Source organism: Pinus tabuliformis, chromosome 4_2, assembly GCF_031772625.1.
Source record: "Pinus tabuliformis cultivar Carrire ecotype Pingquan chromosome 4_2, CPIR1, whole genome shotgun sequence".
NCBI classification, from domain to species: Eukaryota; Viridiplantae; Streptophyta; class Pinopsida; order Pinales; family Pinaceae; genus Pinus; species Pinus tabuliformis.
The window spans coordinates 1,034,224,718-1,034,244,277 of record NC_142304.1 but is presented as its reverse complement, the minus strand read 5'-3'; the positions used below and the strand labels follow the sequence as shown (position 1 = coordinate 1,034,244,277).

The window sequence follows — 19,560 nt, the reverse complement described above, 5'->3', positions numbered from 1 at the left end:
AGATACTAAAAATGTAAGTTTCAAGTGCATTAAAACACTTAACCAGTCAGAGAAAAGAAAATATTTTGACACAGGATACTGTCCACAGCCAATTTGTTGACCAATAATCATTCCAATAAATCAGTTTCCCTTGTTTTCTAAGAAAAACTGACCATCCCAACGTATTTTAGCTTTAGCATATCTAATTTTTATAGTAAATACTTATTGTACAAGCCTGCTCGAAGAATACTTTGAGCAATGGACATACGTACAGCAGTTAAAAGAACTATGTGATCAGGACGACGAGGTACTGTTAGAAATGCAACTGAGCCAACAGGCTGCCCATCATGAGGTTCAAGTGTTGCCATGGGAAGCATCTTCTTATCTCCCCAGATTTGGACCTGCAGACATGACCAATATAAAATATCATTAAATCTAATTTTAAAAATTATATTAACTGATCCAACAGAATAGCTTAACGATATTAACTAAATCAATTCAATAGTTGCATGCATCCATGAAATAAGAGATAGCTATATTACTTGAATCCTAAGTTGAATGATACAGGGAAACATTATCCCCCAAAAATTTGGAAACAGGGAAACGATATATATATATATAGCACATTATACTGAAACTCGAAATGAAACCACTGTGAATAAATGAATAAAAACCAATGTTACCAGACTCGGAATCGGCAATAAATCAGCGAAGCAAAAGAGCGAAGAGTTTTAATTGGATCGGGAAAAAATCAGTGAATTCAATAAATTAAGATATACACATATAATAAATTAAAAAAACTTTTTTCATTGATATTCAACAAAACCATGTCCAAACAATGCATAATATCAATAGATGTCCAAAATATCATAAATGAATAAGTATCTCATATATGTTATGTGTCCAAACAAGATTGAAAGTACTGAGTCCTGACTTCTAACCAGTGACTACATAGAACCAGAAGCATCTACTTCTAAAAGTTTATAAAACACTACATATTAATCAGTAAAAAAGCAATAACTGAAATCTCTTGATTAGTGCTGAAATGATATGATAATGGTTTTGCTACTGAAATCTCTGACAAAGCACATGCTGAAGCTAGCATTGGAGCATACTGCACACTACACCTCTATTATGCATAGTAAATTGAGATTGAAACCGTGCCTCTATTACCTTCTCAGTGTATGAGTTGCCAGGCCTGAGCAGTGAGCAGTGAGTTATGGACTGACGTTTAATTTTTAAACTAACTAACCCGCGTGACGAACAATGCGGCAACCCTAAATGTTAAAACACGTGCTCACGGAGTCAAGTGCTGAAAATCGCCTTGGTCTCAAAAATCATGGTTAATAGGTGAGTCGTGAGTCAAACTAGCTTTGACCACAAGTCAAACTTGTCAACGCGAGTTTGACTTGTCCAGAGATGAATTGGATCGTTTGAGGGAAGTGCGGAGTTTGACTTGCAAGTGATCAAAGATTCATGTTTCACTGGTAAAAACACTTAAATGACAAGCATTGTTCCACCATCGCTTATATTGGGATCCTCACCATTAGTATCACCTTTTGTCTCTATGTCAATCCTCTAGGGACATCAATCAACACTACCCAGTTTTGATGAAACTCCCCAATCCAAACTTTAAAATATGGTACAAAAAGCTTGGCATGCCCAATCAATGATTTTGGTTGATTGACGGGCACCGTTTTGCTAATGACACGACGGAGTCCAACAAAAAATATCACTAACATCAAGGTACATAAAGGGCTTGGTACCCCTGATTAACTGTGAATTCCATACCCTCATACATAATATAATCTAATAAAAATGCTACAATACTACCAATCCTAAAATCCTGAAAATTGTTAAGTCTGTTGAATTTTGAATGGGACAATAATTCTACTTTCTCCATATTAAGTCCTATGAGGTTGGAACCACTCTCAAACATCCTAAAACAATTAATGGTAATGTTGAAAATTTAAGTAAAATGATGAAAAGGAAAGACAAGGGAAATTACGATTAATTGCCAACAATTTGGTGAAAACTAAGAGTGAAACCCTCTTTTAAAGAATTTTTCAATCTTAAATGCTAAGTTACTAGCATTCGGATACGAATACAAATCCAGATCCAGATTCGCTAGTTTTTTTAAAATCCTAGATCTGGATACAGCAAGGATACAAGTACAAAAAAATATAATAATATTTTTAAAAATTTTAAAAACACTTTTAGATTTCAAAAATCAAATCCATTTATAAATCACAACATTTAAAACTAAAACCATTAGATATATTATAAATATGAAGACTGAAACACTGAAACGATGCATTCGTCCTCATACAAAAAGGATAATATCATAAATGATAATAGTAAGTACAAAAATGAGCGTCTCATCCATGATCACTCTACTAATATCATAATGTGCAGTAGGTTTAACTACAAATCCTCAAATGGATCTACATCATCTTCTGCATATTGCAACTCTACATCATGAATAGCTGATGGGGGTCCTGGAATGTAGGAAGTTGCATCAATAGGTTGGACTGGTGGTGGAACAATATCCTCAAGTAGGTTGAGGTAAGTCATGGCATTTAGTGTTAGGTTCACGTTAGAGATCTCCAACTCCACACCCCACATCCTGCTCGGACCTCTTTTATACTCTGCTTCAACATGTGAAAGAAGATGGAGGTTGGAATGAACATACACAAGATCCTCAACCTTTGTCGCTCCTAGCCTATTTCGCTTCATTGAATAGATGAAGCCATATGTACTCCAATTCCTCTCAGTTGATGAGGAACTAACAACTTGTGATAACAACCTCGTGGCTAGAGTTGAGAGATTAATACTATCCCCACCATGGAAGCCCCACCAAGCAATTGGATCAAAATGCTCCCAATCTGAAAAGCTACCAGTAGATTGTACAAATCATCCAAATCATTGGCGTACTTCCATTGCAACTCCCACATCTCTATAAATTTTCCTCAAAGTTGTCTTGTATCCTTGTACCACTTCAGAATCCTTGTTTGGCATTGTTCTACCAAGTAAAGACAAAATTTTGGAATGATAATATTTGGGGTGCAATGCATAGGCCAAAAGGTGTAATTGTATGGTCATTTTGTTCGACATTTTTATAACTATGTCATTCACTTCATAATAGAATGTTTCAAAAGGGTCATTTTCACTTGCCCTAATAATTTCCCTTATCCTCTCCAACATACTATCAATGTTTTCATAAACTTCCCCCAAGCAAGATGTATCTGTGTCAAATGTCCTGATCAAGGTCAAGATTGGTTCAGTAAACCGCAGAGGGCATTGGACCTTGTCCCAACATGCATCATCAAGAATAATGGACTTGATTTTTTGCCCTCTATCAGAAGTGGAAGTCCTCCATGATTCCCAAAGAGGGTCAATGACCATTGTTTGTAATGCTTGTCTCACCTCCATAAGCCTCTTTATGGAAGGAGTGTGGGAGGCAAAACGAGTTTCAACAACCTACAATTTTGAAAAGTCAAATCTCGAACGAGAAATCATATATAAGTTTGTAATTAAAATTAGGAATTCCCAACACTAATATTGATTTAAAAAAATGTACCTTCAGTAGCTCCAACTTTCCAAAACTTCGATATATGGCCTAGGACATTGAATGATTGGTTATGAACATTTGGATTTTTTTTGCTGCTACATGTATTTCATTAATCCATTCAATCTCACCAATCTTGGCAAGCATAAGATTCAATGAATGTACTGCACATGGTGTCCAAAAAATGTGATCATATTGACCCTCCACAATCAAACCTGTAGCTTTACAAACCTTTGCGTTGTCCGTAATGACTTGGACAACATTATGTTGCCCCACACTTTCTATTGCATCAATAAGAATTGTGGATATGAAAGATGCATCTTTCTCCATTCCACTGCAATCAACAGCCTTCAACAACATTGCCCCTTCGGGGCATACTGCAACAGCATTAATTAATAGGTGGTTTCTTTGGTCTCTCCATCCTTTAGAAATGATAGACACCCTTGTTTCTTCCCATGTATACTGGATTGTCTATAGTTGTCTATCCATGTATTGTCTCTCTGATGCCAACAAAGTAGTGCGGACCTTTTCATATCCAGGGCTTTTGTACCCTTTTGGCGCTTCATTAACCGCCTTAATCATTTGTTGTGAATAAGGAGAACACACCAAATTGAATGCTAGCCCATTTGCATAGATGCAACGAGCTACATGTTCATCAGCGATGTCTCTACCTTGATTACTGAAAGTTACTTGAAAAGGGCCTAGAGTGGGCCTTTTATTAGTTGTGGCAGCAGGCCTAGATAGCAATGGAGACCTCATTGTAGAGCTTTGCATAGGGTGTTTTCCCTTAGCAAACTTCGTATTAGTAGCTTCCTGCAAAGATGCATAGAATTTTATTTTTTGATGACTCAAACCTTGGTAAGGTTTACCATTTGCGTCTTTTGGCCTAGTGCATACTTGCACCCCTGTTTAGTTTGTCCAGTCAGATGGCCCTTCACTCTAGTATATGAGCCATTTTTTTATATCTTGGCATTCATTGCACTTCCATTTATAAGAACCACCTCCAGGATTTTTTCTGATAATCTCCACAAACTGCCATAAAGGAGATTTTGGGTCTGTTTTGATGTTTTCCCCTTCACTCTGCCTTGATGGTTCCATTTCTATAAGTTGTAGGTGCAACTGACTGCATATAAAATTCAAATTATAATTTAGTATCAATAATTTAAAATTTAAAATACATAAAATATCTAAAAATGTTTATTGTACACCTAAGATTTAAAAAAAAAATTAAAATGTTTAATGTACACCTAATATTGCATTGTGCATTTCAACTACAGTGACAATTTGCATTATATAACGCACAAACGAACCTTTCAAAATTCAAACCCTTGCTCTGTCCCTATCCCTGTAAGCTCTATCCCTGTCCCTGTAAGCGTTGTTGCTATGGGGTCGACATTCGCTGCCTGGAGATGGGGTCAACTATAATAACTTTTTATGCCCTTGTCAGTTGATGTGTGGTTGAGAGTTGTTCCCTGGAGATGGGGTCAACTATAATAATTGTTTTAATGCCCTTGCCAGTGGTTGTGGAGTGACAAGTCACAGGTTATTGTGCAGTGTGGGGGTCTGGAGAACGATGGAGAATGTCGGTTGTTGTGACAGTGTAGAGTCGTTGGTCGATTGGGCCTGGGGTCGAGGTCGTTTGCATGGAGATTTGACTTCAGAGCCAGGAGCGTGTCTGCTTAGTGAGCATTGTTGCGCGTTGTTGCTAACTGGAAGTGGCCGACAAAGTATAACAATGGGTCCATGGGACCACTTCAGTCGAATTAAAAACACAAAAAGGAACCGAAATTAAAAAACCTTGATTTTATTTATTTGAAATCTGGTTGTGTTTCACAAGATTCATTTCTGAAATGCGAGATCCATTTCTGGAAGTCGGGATTCGTTTCCAGAAAAGATGGATCCGCCACCTAGCCATTTCTCAATCGATTCAAGTCGAATATGGATCCGGATCCACATCGGATACCTCGATCCTGGACGAAGGCCTGCCGGATCAGGTAACTTAGCTTAAATGTTTCTAAAAGTCTTATTAATTCGTAATTGACCAATGATTAGGCATTAAAAACAAAATGTGGGTCCCAACACTTAAATGAAGCGTATTTCCCACATGTGACACGTGTTTCAAACACATTGAAATGTGCTTTACGTGCATTTTAGCATTATGATACAAAAACGCAAATGATACGCACGGGGGGGGTACATTTCCAGCACATAGCTTGAGCCAAAAGCTTCTTCTTGCCTGTTAAAGGACAACCAATAAGGGAGCCCTCAAATCCCCAAGTGCATTGTTGAAAAGAGGCACAAAAACATGAGAGAAATGTGAGTGGTAATATCAGGGTTGTGGGGGAGCGCACTCCCCCCCCCCAACATCCCCACTCCCAATTCACGCTCTAGGTGGGAGCTAGTCGGGAGCACGCACCTGACAAAAACAACGCTCCCTGTTTTTTCGAGAGTGTTTAGGGGAGCGGTCGGGAGCCTGCGCTCCTTAACCACTCCCATGAGCGCCTTTTCAGAGGAGGGAGCAGTCGGTCTGACCACTCCCCCCTCTGAAAAAACGCTCCCATCCAAAAAAGACGCGTGGCCGGGAGGGAGGGCAACGGCCAACGACGAAGGAGGAGAGAGGAAAGGGAGGGAAGGGGGAGGGAGAAAAGGGAGGGAAGGGGGAGGGGGAAAGAATAAATAGACCCTCCACCTCCCCATTATTCACTTCATCCATTGATAACAAGAGGAGCAAGAGAGTTTGGAGCTTGGAGAGAGGAGAGAGGAGATTGGTGAGAGAGGAGCTTGGAGGAGGTTAAAAAGCTTGCAAGGGGACTTTGGAGCTTGGGATTGAAGGCCAAAGAGGTAGATATACACTCTAATCTAGCATTTTATTTTTTATGTTCATTGCTAAATAAATAAATAAATAATTTCTCTATTTCCCATTCCTCCATTTTTTTGCAGACTCAAAACTTCGAAGTTCAGACATCATGGTTATATGGTTTGGCATTTTCTTCATCCTGGTTCCTTTTTTGGTTATTATGGTGTTGGAGAGTGGGGGAGGTTGATCAAGAAGAGGATGAAGAAGTAGGTTATAGTGGATTTGATGAAAACCACAGAGAGGAGTACCTTGGTGAGGAGGACGAGGGTGAACATGATTCAGCGCAAAAAAACCAAACAAGACCAAACCCCATTGTGGAAATATGTTTCTAGGCTTGAAGGAGAGAAACTGAAGCATAAAATTTCTAGAGAGACAGAAATATGTATAGAAATATTTTATTAAAAAGATGAATTACCGATGATGATTGATTACAATGGGGTTCCTGGCTTATATACCGCCATGGACACCCTTTGGGAAAGGGCATGATCTTATGATCGTGCCCTTTCGTCTAATTAAAATTAAAATTAAATAATAAACCTAAAGTTAACTAATTTTTTACATAACATTGCCTTCCTCTCGAAAGAATGCTTTGTCCTCAAAGCATAAGTAACGACGAATGTTGTTGAAGAATGATTCATTCTCCCAAAAAGCGTCTTCTTCAGGTAAGTCCTTCCACTTGATCAGATATTCCAAGATGATCAAGGTCGCACACTTTAAAAGGTCTTGGATTAATCTCTCAAGTTCCGTTTTTTGGTGATGTGGATATCGGTATGGCTTGATGTTGACAGGGTCTGACCCTGCCTTGACTTCTATTGTATGCTCAATTTCCCTATTAGACGGCCTCTTCATAGGTAGGTCTTGAATTACTTTTTCATGCTTCTGAATCAAATCTTGTATCCCTGGTGACTCTTCTCTAGTCATATTTGCAGATAACATTTCTAATTGGTGACATTGTATTGCATAAGCAGGTGCTCTTCTTCGACTCAGCTTCATCATCTGAGATGATGATACAACTTGATTTTCTGGTGCTTGGAATCCGTGTAGTTTGTACTTCTGACCTCCCCATTTGAATTTTATAAATTGTACTTGATGGTTGGCGGCATAAGTGCCTAAAGTTCGTAGCCATTGGATACCTAGGACTACATCTACTCCTCCTAACGGTACCGTGAAGAATGGAGACTCTAGATTAAAGTCTTGAATCTGCAAATTGACCTTATGGCATTTCCCTACCTTTTCAATCTTCTTACCATTAGCTACCATCACTTTCATGTTTGGTAAGGGAAATGAAAAAATATTGAGTCTCCTTGCCACGGTTGCATCTAAAAAATTGTGTGTGCTACCTGAGTCGATGAGAACCACTACATTGTTCTTCTTTATGTGTCCTTTTAACTTTAAAGTCTGAGGTTGTGATATACCTGTCATAGCTGATAATGACACTTGCGGAATACTTCCGTCATCTAATTCTGGTGAGAATTCTGGGGTGTCTTCTGTGTCTTCTATGTCATAATCTTCACTGTTTGAATCATTGGTTGCTTCACAATTATATAGGTTCTTTGGTTCTTTTCCTTTAGCACATCTATGTTTGGGGTCCCACTTCTCACCACAGCGCTTACATTTACCCTCTTTTATCCTTTGCATTTCCACATTAGATTTTTCATCTTCACGACGATGTGGTGGAACATATCTTGTATTATTTGAGTCCACATACTGGGGTATCCTTCGTTTTGCATAAGTTTTTTCCGCTTTTGACCAAAATATTGGTTCAGATTTCTTTTTGGTTGCTTTTGCTTTTCGTCTTGCTACTTCTGTAGATGTAATGTCATGCATCTCAAGTTCTGCTTGTAAATGGGTTTTGAGTCCCGAGATGTATGACTGAATTAGACGAGATTCTGATAACCCAGGTACTCGTGTTACTAAGGTCTCCCATTCTTGAGTGTATTCGTCCACACTTCCTTTTTGTCGTAACTTGATGAGTTTTGAAAAGAACTCTTCTTCTCTTACACCTTGGAATCTTTTAAAGAATGCATCTTTAAATTTTCTCCAGCTAATGACGTGTGTTATTTTTTTCCACCACATATACCAGTTATATGCTTCTCCTTCCATTTTCATGGATGCATGCCTGAGCTTTTCGTCATCGTCATTGATATCATATATCTCAAAGTATTCTTCTGCTTTATTTATCCATGCAACATTGTTTTTTTCGTTTCCATCAAATTTAGGCATCTCGACTTTTGCCCTTCGCTGGTATGTTGCTAATGGTTGAGCGAAAAAAGGGTGTTGATTGGTAAAGTTATCCCAGAGTTGCTTGTTTGTAAACACTGTGTTACTCGCTTCTTGGTGGGGTGTCGCTGATTTTTTTGGGGATTCAAGTTTTTCATGAGAGTCTGTTGACTTTGTTGAATCTGACAAGATGTGTTCTTGATTCTCTTCACCTTCTTTTAATAGTTGTTCGGGTGTACAATTCGACCCTTTACACATAATTTTCAGCATTGTTAAGACCTCTCTGATGCCTGCTTCTGTCTGGACATGGTAATTTTCCATCTTTATTTCTATTCGATTTGTCGTATCGTGAAGATTTTTTATTTCATCAGCTTGCTCCCCAAGCTTGATCTGGAATTCATTTAATCTTTTATTAAGCTCATCGTGGTTGCTATTTATCTTATGCTCTGCATCCAACATTTTTTTTTGAAAATCTGCCATTGTCATTGTCGACATTGAGCGGGTTTGCGAGGGCGTGTATTTATTTGCCAGCTAAAATATTTTTCCTCCCTCTTTTTTTTTTTAAATTAGCTAAAATAAATTTTATACATATAAATTTTAATTAATTAAATTAACTTTTTATATATATATATATATATATATATATATATATAACTTTTAATTAATTAAAATAAATTTAATTATTAAATTATATATATTATATATAATATATAATATGATTATATATATATATATATATAAAGTAGTGTTATATAACGTTACGTATTTTTCACGTTATATGTCACGTTATATTTAAGTCTTTGTTGACCGTCACGTTCGCTGGTGGGGTCACCTCCGGCAGCAAATGATACTTACAGCAGACCAAATTAATAGAATCGTGGTGGCAGAGCTCCCGCAGAGGTTACTCCACGCAGCTACAGGTCACCCTCACTGAACCACCGCAGAGATTTATTCCGCGCAGCCGCAGGTCCACCACACGGAACCACCGCAGCTGGTTTGTATGAGGTTTTGGTCACCCGGAAACCAAGTGTGAGCCGCGGAACTGAGACCGTGTACGAAAAGAATGACAAACAGCGGAAATTTGAATAGGAATGAAGACAGGGACGTGGGTACGGACAGCGTTGTGGTGGACGGGTTGCTGGGGAGAATTGTATGGCGGAAGAAAAATTGGCGTGAGCTGCAGAGATGGACTATGAGCACAGCAGAAGTGGGGGATAACTAACCCGCTCTGATACCAATGAAGCATAAAATTTCTGGAGAGACAGAAATATGTATAGAAATATTTTATTAAAAAGATCAATTACCGATGATGATTGATTACAATGGGGTTCCTGGCTTATATACCGCCATGGACACCCTTTGGGAAAGGGCATGATCTTATGATCGTGCCCTTTCGTCTAATTAAAATTAAAATTAAATAATAAACCTAAAGTTAACTAATTTTTTACATAACAGAAACATGATGGAACCACTAAATTTGATTGCCCCCATTGCAACAAAACTTACACAGGTTCATACACTCGTGCCAGAAGGCAACTCTATGGGAAAAGGTCATGGGATGAAGATAAACCAATAGGAATCAAAACTTGTGCAAGTGTGTCAGCAACAGATAGAGCTAAATACATAAGGGAAGAGGAGGAAACCCAATACAAATCTAAAAAAACAAAGGGTTTCTTTGAACATAGCTCACAATCACATCAACATGCACAAAGAACTCCTTCAGTGGACCACAGGACCAAACATCTCTTTAAGGCGTAGAACAATATCAGGTTTCCTTGATGAAGGGTGTAGGAATAATGTGGATTCAAAAATTTACCCGTTTCTCTATGCATGTGGGATACCATTCAACGTTCTACACTCACCTTATTGGCATGAAATGGTTTCTGCCATAAATGATGCCCCTAAAGGGTACAAGAGCCTTGGGTATGACAAGGCTAGAACCATTGGACTTGATCATGAAAAAGCAAAAATATCACATTCTTTGAGTAGAATGACAAATTGTTGGACTGAGCATTGGGTGTCTATTGTATCTGATGGATGGACAAATGTAAAGGGCAAGCCATTGATAAGTGTTCTTGATGTGTCTGTTAGTGGTGCCATCTTTCTTTCAACATATGATTACTCAAAGAAGTTCAAAACCACCATCAACATTGCAGAACCATTACTTGAAAATATTGAATGTATTGGGCCATACAATGGCATCCAAGTCATCACTGATAATGCTACTAATTGTAAGGCAACTAGAGCAATTATTGAGGATAAATACCCCAACATATTTTGGTCTCGGTGTTTGGTTCACACAATGAACCTTTTGATGCATGATCTTATTAAGAACAAAACCCAACAATACAAATGGATTGGTGATTTGTACAAGAGAGGCAAACAAATGATAAAATTTATTACAAATCATAGGAACACTGTTAAAATTGGCAACTAGGGCCAAACTCTATGTGTGTCATCTTATTAATGGTCGCTAATATTTTTCTTGGATCCCTCTCATCGAGAGGCAGCTGATATTTTTCTTGGATCCCTCTCATCAAGAGGTGTAGGATTGATCTAAAGATCATCCAATTCCGATAAGTATTCATGGATATATGAATTTATTAGTGTTATGGGACAATTCGTCAAGGTCGGACAGCGACCAAATAAACCCCACTTGTGCTCAACGTTTTAGTATAAATAGAAGTGGCCTTCAAGTCATTTCAACACTCTTGGGATCTCTTCCTCTCTACTTGTCTTTGGGTTTTAGTTGGAGGAGAGATCCTAAGAGATAACGCTGCCCTAATCTAGAGGGAGTGCCCTAGGCTCTACGCTTCCCTAATGAAGAAGCCCTAGACGCAGGAGGAAAGGGAGATCTAGCACGGTGAAGGAAGCCCTAACGCTGCCCTATGAAGAAGCAATAATACGCAACCATGGAGGATCTAAGAAGAGACCCTATCCACTGTGAGACCCTATCCACTGTCCTAAAAGGCACCTATACACAACCCTAAGGAGAGAGACCTATATGTTGTTCAAAAGAGCCCTAGCCGCAGTTTTGTTCGTGCCCTAGTCACAGTCCATATACGCCCTAACTGCTGGCCTTATTCCGCACTAGATGTTGCCCTTCATCCGCAATTTAAGAAGACTCTTATACGCTGGAAATAGGAGGCCTCATCTCCCTAGACGCAGTCCTCTAATATGCAATCTCAAGAGGCCTCTATGCTGCCCTAACCGCAGTCCTCAAGGTGATATAATCCGCAGTCAATGAGGGTTCTATGCAGCAAGAGGAGGATTCCTATTCGCTGGAAAGAGGAGCCCTTAACGCAGTCAAAAGGAAGACTATTCAAGCATGCCCCAGTCGCAGCCATGGAGGAATCTTACCACAGCTAAAAGATGCCTAATCTGACCTCAGATTTGGACAGCAACAGCATCAAGCTTCAGGCAGATGAGGAAGGTCTGAAAGCGGCTTGTATGACATGGAGAAGAGTGTTGAAGGGTATACATTGAAGTCTGTCCAGCAAGGCAGCATATGTTAGGACTATGTTGATAATAGTAGAGTCACTTGGATGGAGAAAAGGGTGTGAACTTGATGAAGGTTATGAACAGTAAATTCTATGAGAGAAATCACTATGTTGAAGACCTTGGTTGGAAACCTTTGGAGCAACAAAGAGGAATGTTAGAGGGTGGATTTATATAGGCCTATGTTCAGTGACATTGGTGGAACTTAGTCATCAATAGAAGGGGCAGCAAACTAACATTGGGACAGCTGTATGGTACAACAGCATGCAAGGGCCAGCAAACTAACATTGGGACAGTTGTATGGTACAGCAGCATGCAAGGGCCAGCAAACTAACATTGGGACAGCTGTATGGTACAGCAGCATGCAAGGGCCAGCAAACTAACATTGGGATAATTGTATGGTACTTAGTAGCAAGTACAACAAGCATGCAATGGTACAGCAAGCATGAAGGGACAGCAAGCAAGCAATGGGACAGTAAACATGGACAACATGGTTCAACCATGACACATGGGACAGCAGTACAAAATTAGGTGTAGCAATCATGAGGTCCAGCATTGTGATGATGAGTGCAGCATGGTGCAGCACGGTGAGGTGCAGCATGAAGACGAGATGCAGCACGACGATAAGTGAAGGAGTCAACTTGGAGAATCAGTTGAAGCAGCATGTCTTCAATTGATCTCATGTATCATCTTCTTAGAGATGATCTATGCTCTCATCTAGATAAGTCAATGTGTTGACTTCAATTGCAAATGTACTATCTCTCTCTCTCTATGTTGAACTATTGAAGAACATATAAGAAGAATTGATCAACGGTTTCCCCACATTGGGGTTTGTCCCTGGCTAGCGCCACATCTTGTGTCCTCTTGTCTTGGCTTGTCTTCTGCGATTTATATTTATGTTTTATCTGCAGTTTACTTTAACGCTGATGTGATTGCTAATCTGGAAAAGATATTGAGCTAACTGTGAAAATTGAAATAAATTGCTCTAGCATAGAACATATCTAAAATTAACAAATACCCATGGGCTTTCCTGCAATCATTCAGGAGCTATTGAAGATTGCGAAGACTAGATTTGCTAGCTATTACCTCACCTTCAGGCGCCTTTTGAAGGTAAGAGAGTCATTGGCTAGCATGGTATCAAGTCCACCATGGCAAGTATTGAAAGAAAGGGCTACAAATGCAGTTGACAAGCAAGATTTTGAACAAGGGTGGGAGACCGCTCTTGATGGTCAATTTTGGGCACGTGTGAGGCAAGTATTGGAATTCACCAAGCCCATCTATAACATGATTCGTTTTGCAGATACAAAGAAACCAGTGATTAGAGAAGTGTAAGAAAAAAAGGATTCTATGTTGGGGCGAATAAAAGATATTGTTCAGAAAGATGATCCCAACTTGTACACACTAATTCACAATTGTGTGTATACACGGTGGAATAAACTTAATGTTCCACTACATGCCTTGGCGTATATCCTTATGCCAAAATACTACTCTCCATCTTGGTTGGGCCAACCTACACTTGGGGGTGGGGTTAGGGTCAAACCCCATACGGATCTAGAGGTATCTACAGGATATATGCAAGCATTAGACAAGTTGGTACTTGACAAGGAGGAGTGTGCTAATTTTCTTCTTGAATTAGGCAGATACTTTACTTGCACTGGTTTGTTTGGTTCTTTGCATGCAATGGAAGATAGAAACAAATTTGATGCTTTCACATGGTGGGAAGAATATAGCGGTAAGGGACTTTTGCCAAAATTGGCAAAAAACATTTTCTCACAATTTGTAAATACATCTTCTGCAAAGAGGTGTTGGAGCAAAAATCGGGCAAAAAGATTGGTTTATGTGCACTACAACTTGAGGTTGTTGAGTCATTATTGTGATCGGGCTTATGAGGATCCAACCTATAAAATTTGGGAAAACCACTCAGAGGACGATAATTTGGAGGATGGTACTATACATCTTCAAGAATTGGAAGCAAAACTTATGAGAGATGAAGATGAATCAACAACAACCATGCCACCCCCACCATCCAATAGAAGTGCCAATGCTTGAGTTCCAAGTCTTGTTCCTTTGTTGCCGCTGTCTCCATGTACATCATCATGTAGAGGGCATGTGCCTTCTGGTTTTGGTCATGGGAGTGTGTGGGAGGAGACTCCTAGAAGACCACCACGACCTGCTCAGAAATTAGACATTTCTCGTGGCGGCAAGAGGAAGTTGCAGAAGATAGATTTACTTGTCTTTTCTAGTTTTTAGTAGTTTTAATAATTGTTGACTCTTTCATATTTATTATGATATTTTTTGTATACAATATATGACAATTTAAGTTTGAAGTTGGCAACTATAACTCATTGGTAATGAATTATGTATATGATGCTTCGTGAAAGTTGAAAGTTGTTTCACTTTGTTTCATTTCATGTTAGATAATCTTTGTTGTAATGGTTGCACTTAGCTTACAAGTACAACTTTGGTGATCAATTATGATAAATGTTATATATTGAATTTTGAAAGCTTGAAACTTTAAGATTGATGAATCATGAAACTCAATATGTTGTATGTTTACTAACTTGTGGACGTGGTTGATGAAGATTATAACTTCTAGATGATTGTTGTTATATGGTTCAATCTATGTTTTTTATGCTTTTTATATCTAATTCATCATTCGACATGCTTTTGTTGACATATATGCATAAAATATATAAAAGTTATATATATTATACAAAAAACGCTCTCGGAATCGCTCCCAAACCGGGAGCTTCGGAAAATGTCGCTCCCGCTCCCAAGTAACCTTGGGTCATATCCAACTCAATGTAAAGTCGGCAATAGCTAGAAGAAGATGGAGTAAGTTCGTGATGACCCAGCTCAAAACAAATTTGTCATGGTTTATGAATATACCTCAGGGTGTCATCAAACTGATCAACTCCCAAAGAAATCTCACCATCAAGCTACTCATCATTTGGGGGAATATGAACTTGATCTATCCATCTGATAAGATAGTGGAGTAAAGAGACAAAAATAGAATAAAGAGTACTGGGAATATGAAATTGATTTATCCATCTGATAAGATAGTGGAGTAAAGAGACAAAAAACAATAGGCAGTACAAATAAAAATGAGTTAGCATACTTAACTCAATGTAATACTAGCCATTGCTAGAAGAAGATAGAGTGGAAATGTGATGACCATGTTACATGGACACCTAACACCTCATATTGTATGACGTTCCACTGTAATTTTCATCACATTGATGGAAATTTGGAAGATTCATCTTATGGCGCCCCTTATCATTATGGCATCATATCATTTGATGGAGGCCTTTGGTTGGGGTAGTCTCGCTTCTTCTTGGGGTAGTCACATTGATTGTGCATGTTGCTTGGCAATCATCCCACATGTTGATCACCCCTTTGTTGCACCTATGGATGGTAGTAGACCATACTATCTCATTATGGTGTGGTTTGGTATATATGCTTATCTTGAATGTGGATGATGGTTCCTACCCTCCAAGCGGTTAGATGATGGTGTTAGGAGGTAGATATTCCATGACATTGTTTTTTATTTGGTGGGTTGATGTGCGATGTTGTTATCGCTAGGATTGGGTGTCTTGCACGGTCCTCATGTGTTGGATGTGTGATAGGGCATATACATGATGATTGGATGGGTTAGCACTTCATGTACCCTTATCTTATGATTTTGCTATGGTAGGATGACTCATGTTACCTTTATGGGATTTTGCTAGGTGATTTAAATTTATGATAACATTTATTAGACATCATACAGGGGGAAAGAATCATGTTAGTACCCTTATTGAAGTGTTATTTCCTAAGATTGAGTTAAAAGGGGGGCTACTACTACATATTATTTGATGATGATCTAACCTTTTTCCTAGAGTTGGATAATTACTTTTGATGCAATAATCCCTTAGTGGCAATGAACCTTACATTTTGATGTTATCATGGTGGGGTTTTGCTAGGGAGAAAACCTTTTTATTTACATGGTATAATCCTTTATTAAAGTGCAACCCTCTTTGCCTCATAATTTCATGGTGATTCAATCTATTGGTGACCAGCTAGAGGGGGACTATGGTCATATTTGAGCATCAAACTTTGTGCACACATGCTGGTATTGACTTTACTGGTCAAATGGTTGAATTAATCTGATTTATCTAGATTAAGGTTAACAAGTTGGGCACCCTACCTCATTGCCTTTTTCAGACTTGATGGGCAAAGGTTGCACATTACATGCATTTACTTAGTCCTCTTAGTATATCTAGGCATATCCTTGGAAGGTGAAATTGGGGACACACAGCTTGTTATTTTTGGAGGTGTATACTTATTTATTTCAAGGAGCTTTCGCATGGTCAAATCCCTTATTCGCCCTTATCTCCTTGGATTTTTGTTGTTCGAGGTTGCCCACTTACTGATTGGGCTTTAACTTCATCTCACATATTTATCCACAAAGTTAGTTGCCTTGGGCTTTACACATGTTAGTTGGTTGCATGCATCTTGCATACTACTTTCTATTTTTGTAAGTTGGTTATAGTGTGTTTTCCTACGGGGAGTATTTCACTGTTATATCTATCATGCACCTTGGAGTGTGCACTTTGTGAGCTCTTCTAGGTGGACCCTTGAGCACATTCTCCTATATTAACAAATATTTTATTATATTCTACATGTTTCCATTCTTGGAGGGTGAATTCTATGTGGACCCATTTAGCATTTGACTTGGTGTAATATTTATTTACCAATGATGCATCCTATCATGAAAAGGCTAATGTCCAACATGTCTTGATACTTCCAACTATGGATCTAACTACTCCAATATTTTATAATTTGTCCCCTTGTCATGCAGTTAGAAATATAGTATATTTTATCATGCAAGAGATTTAACTCACTCAATATGTAAACAGGAGTTTCTCTCCATTTAATTTGTAACTAGCAATTCAAGGATCATGGAGTGAGAGTATTAGTTGAACAATGGAGGTTGGAGATGAGGGTGTTGGGATCCCTCTTGTACATAATTTCAAGACTAATGAAAAAATGAGGTATTGTTGTTTTGGAGTATGGTTGTTTTCTATGATATTCATTTGTTGTAAATATGTTGTAGAAACTTCTTACTTTTATGCTAACATAAAAGGCCTCATCTTATTTGTTGTCTTGTTTCTGCTTTGTTTCCTTTTCTCTATCATATCTAGTTGTTAATTAGATAATACTCCAGCTAATAAAACACCACCTTTATCTTCATTTGATGTGTGGCAAAGTGAGCCCTCCATAATTAGTTTGCACATCATAATTTCCAACAAGCACCACAAGGTTTAATGTATCAAACAAGTCCACTTTTCCTTAGGTATAAACTAATAGATGAAGCTTCCACACTAGATCCTTCAGATAAGTGGGTGGAAGGTGTCAAATTAGTCTTTCTTACCTCATAGCCTACCTCAAAATAGTTTATGGTAACAAATTAGTCCATTAATTTAGCAATGCATCATGATTCCACTAGCCCTTACATTGATAGGCGCTAGTCCCTCGTCATTTCATTGCCTTATTTCTCCTTATCCTTCTCTCCTTTCTTTACTATACCCTCTTTCACATTTACACTTCACTTCCACAAACTACAACCACTTCATTTTATCAAGTCTTAGTCTTCACTTTCACCTTGAGCCTCCACTCCATAACCTTGATAAACTTGTCCTTAGTTAAGGTCCCCTTGAGTTGGATAAGAGGCAACTAAAGGAGAAAGAAGGGCTATTAAGGTGATAGTGGGTAGCCTTCCTAAGTCACACAAGACTAGCCCCTTGATGCTTCAGACTTTACATCTAGAAGAAACATCATGAACAGAAGCAATTGGATCAACTTTGCGCTACTCATCCCCTTGACGGATGTGATCACTAAACTAATTTTCTATAAGAAGAAATTATCACTGACCTACTCATCCAATGGAGGAGTATAGGAAGACACATCCTTGCCATACTACACATCTACTGGAAAAAATAGTGCCACTAAATTGCCCATCAAAAATAGATGTACGAATGAACATCTTATAATCGAGAAGAGATGGAAGCACCCAACTCTAATAAGATCGACCATAGCAAAAAGAAGAGTAGGAATACCACCTCCAAACCATTGAAAAAGCTCGAACACAACTAGGATTGCTCAAAAACAAGGGATTGGATGTACAAATTCCCATCATAGAAACATCAGAGAGAGCATAGCTAAAAAAAGCGCTAAGACATTATCTAAGAGCATGAATATATGAAAGAGAGATTAAACATATCGGGGTTGAGTGCATGAATAGCCAACAAAAATATACTTGGCAAAGTGTAGCTGAGAAGGAAGCTCCAATATAAATGGGAGAGGGTTTACAAATTAAAAAGAGTCGTTATGGCTAGAACATAGAAGCAGTGTTGTGAAAATCGCGATTTTTTCCCTAAAATGATTAAATCGACAATTTTTTCATTTTGAAAATGAAAAAAACATGATTTAATTGCAATTTTTTCAATAAAATAATAAATAAATAAAATAACTAAATAAGAAGAAAAAAAATCTCAAATTTTTTTAATTTTAAAAAATTTGTATTTTTTTAATACAAAGCAAGGGCTTGAAGAGAATTTATGATTCAGAAATGACCATCTGTGTATTGAATACGTTGCCACCAGAATGGAGCAGCTTTGCAACAAGCATCTACTTTAAGAAAGACTCAACTCCTTTTGATGACTTGTGGGCTCAATGGAGCTTGGAAGAAACTAGGATCAAGGAAAAGGATAGCATTGGATCAGATGAACAGTCTCAATCCTTTATAACTGAGTTAAGAAGATGAAGAAGGGAAAGTTTAGAAAGTCCAAGAAGAAAGATATGTCTAAGGTTTAATGCTTTAAGTGCAATAAGTATGGACACTTTAAGAGGGATTGTCCAAACCAACAAAACAACAAAATAAAGAAAAGGAGCAAGGCTCATGTGGCTGAGGAAATGGGAGAACCCGAGAAGAAGTCGAAGAAAGAAGAAATAAAAGAAAAATTACTATTAAAGAAGGCATCTTGTCTGTCAGGTTCTTTGTGAACTTGGTCTTTCCTTTATGATAGTATGCATTGTTGTTTACTTGATTTTGTATAGCATCGTAGAGAGAAGCATTTGATAGTAGCAAACGTAGAGACTACTTAGTTAAGTTGCTTTGCAAAAGTCATCTAGTCATTTTCGCATATTGTTCATCCATGGATTATCTAACATTATGTTAGAGGTAGTCATCTTGCTAAGGTGGATCATCATAATCCTGTAAGAGCCATCATTTTGGAGGTTTTTGAGAGAAGCATTACGACAAGCTTAGTATACATTCCATATAGTATGGAAACAATACTTTTGAAGGGATGAAGGAATGCAATGTGCCAAGTTGTAGGCTCGTTATGAGACATATAACTAGATGATGGAATAAGAAGCATATGAATAGTAAATACAC

At 38.2% G+C, this 19,560-nt stretch overlaps 1 protein-coding gene across 2 annotated transcripts in view; it reads right to left on the bottom strand.

Annotated features, from left to right (window-relative positions):
• Positions 1-19,560, bottom strand: part of LOC149173151 (enhancer of mRNA-decapping protein 4-like) — a 105,105-nt gene that overhangs the window by 61,196 nt on the left and 24,349 nt on the right. For both annotated transcript variants that reach the window (XM_089424513.1, XM_089424514.1), the window contains exon 5: positions 252-380. In XM_089424513.1, the coding sequence (XP_089280639.1) occupies positions 252-380 (129 nt within the window). The remainder of the gene's footprint in view (positions 1-251; positions 381-19,560) is intronic.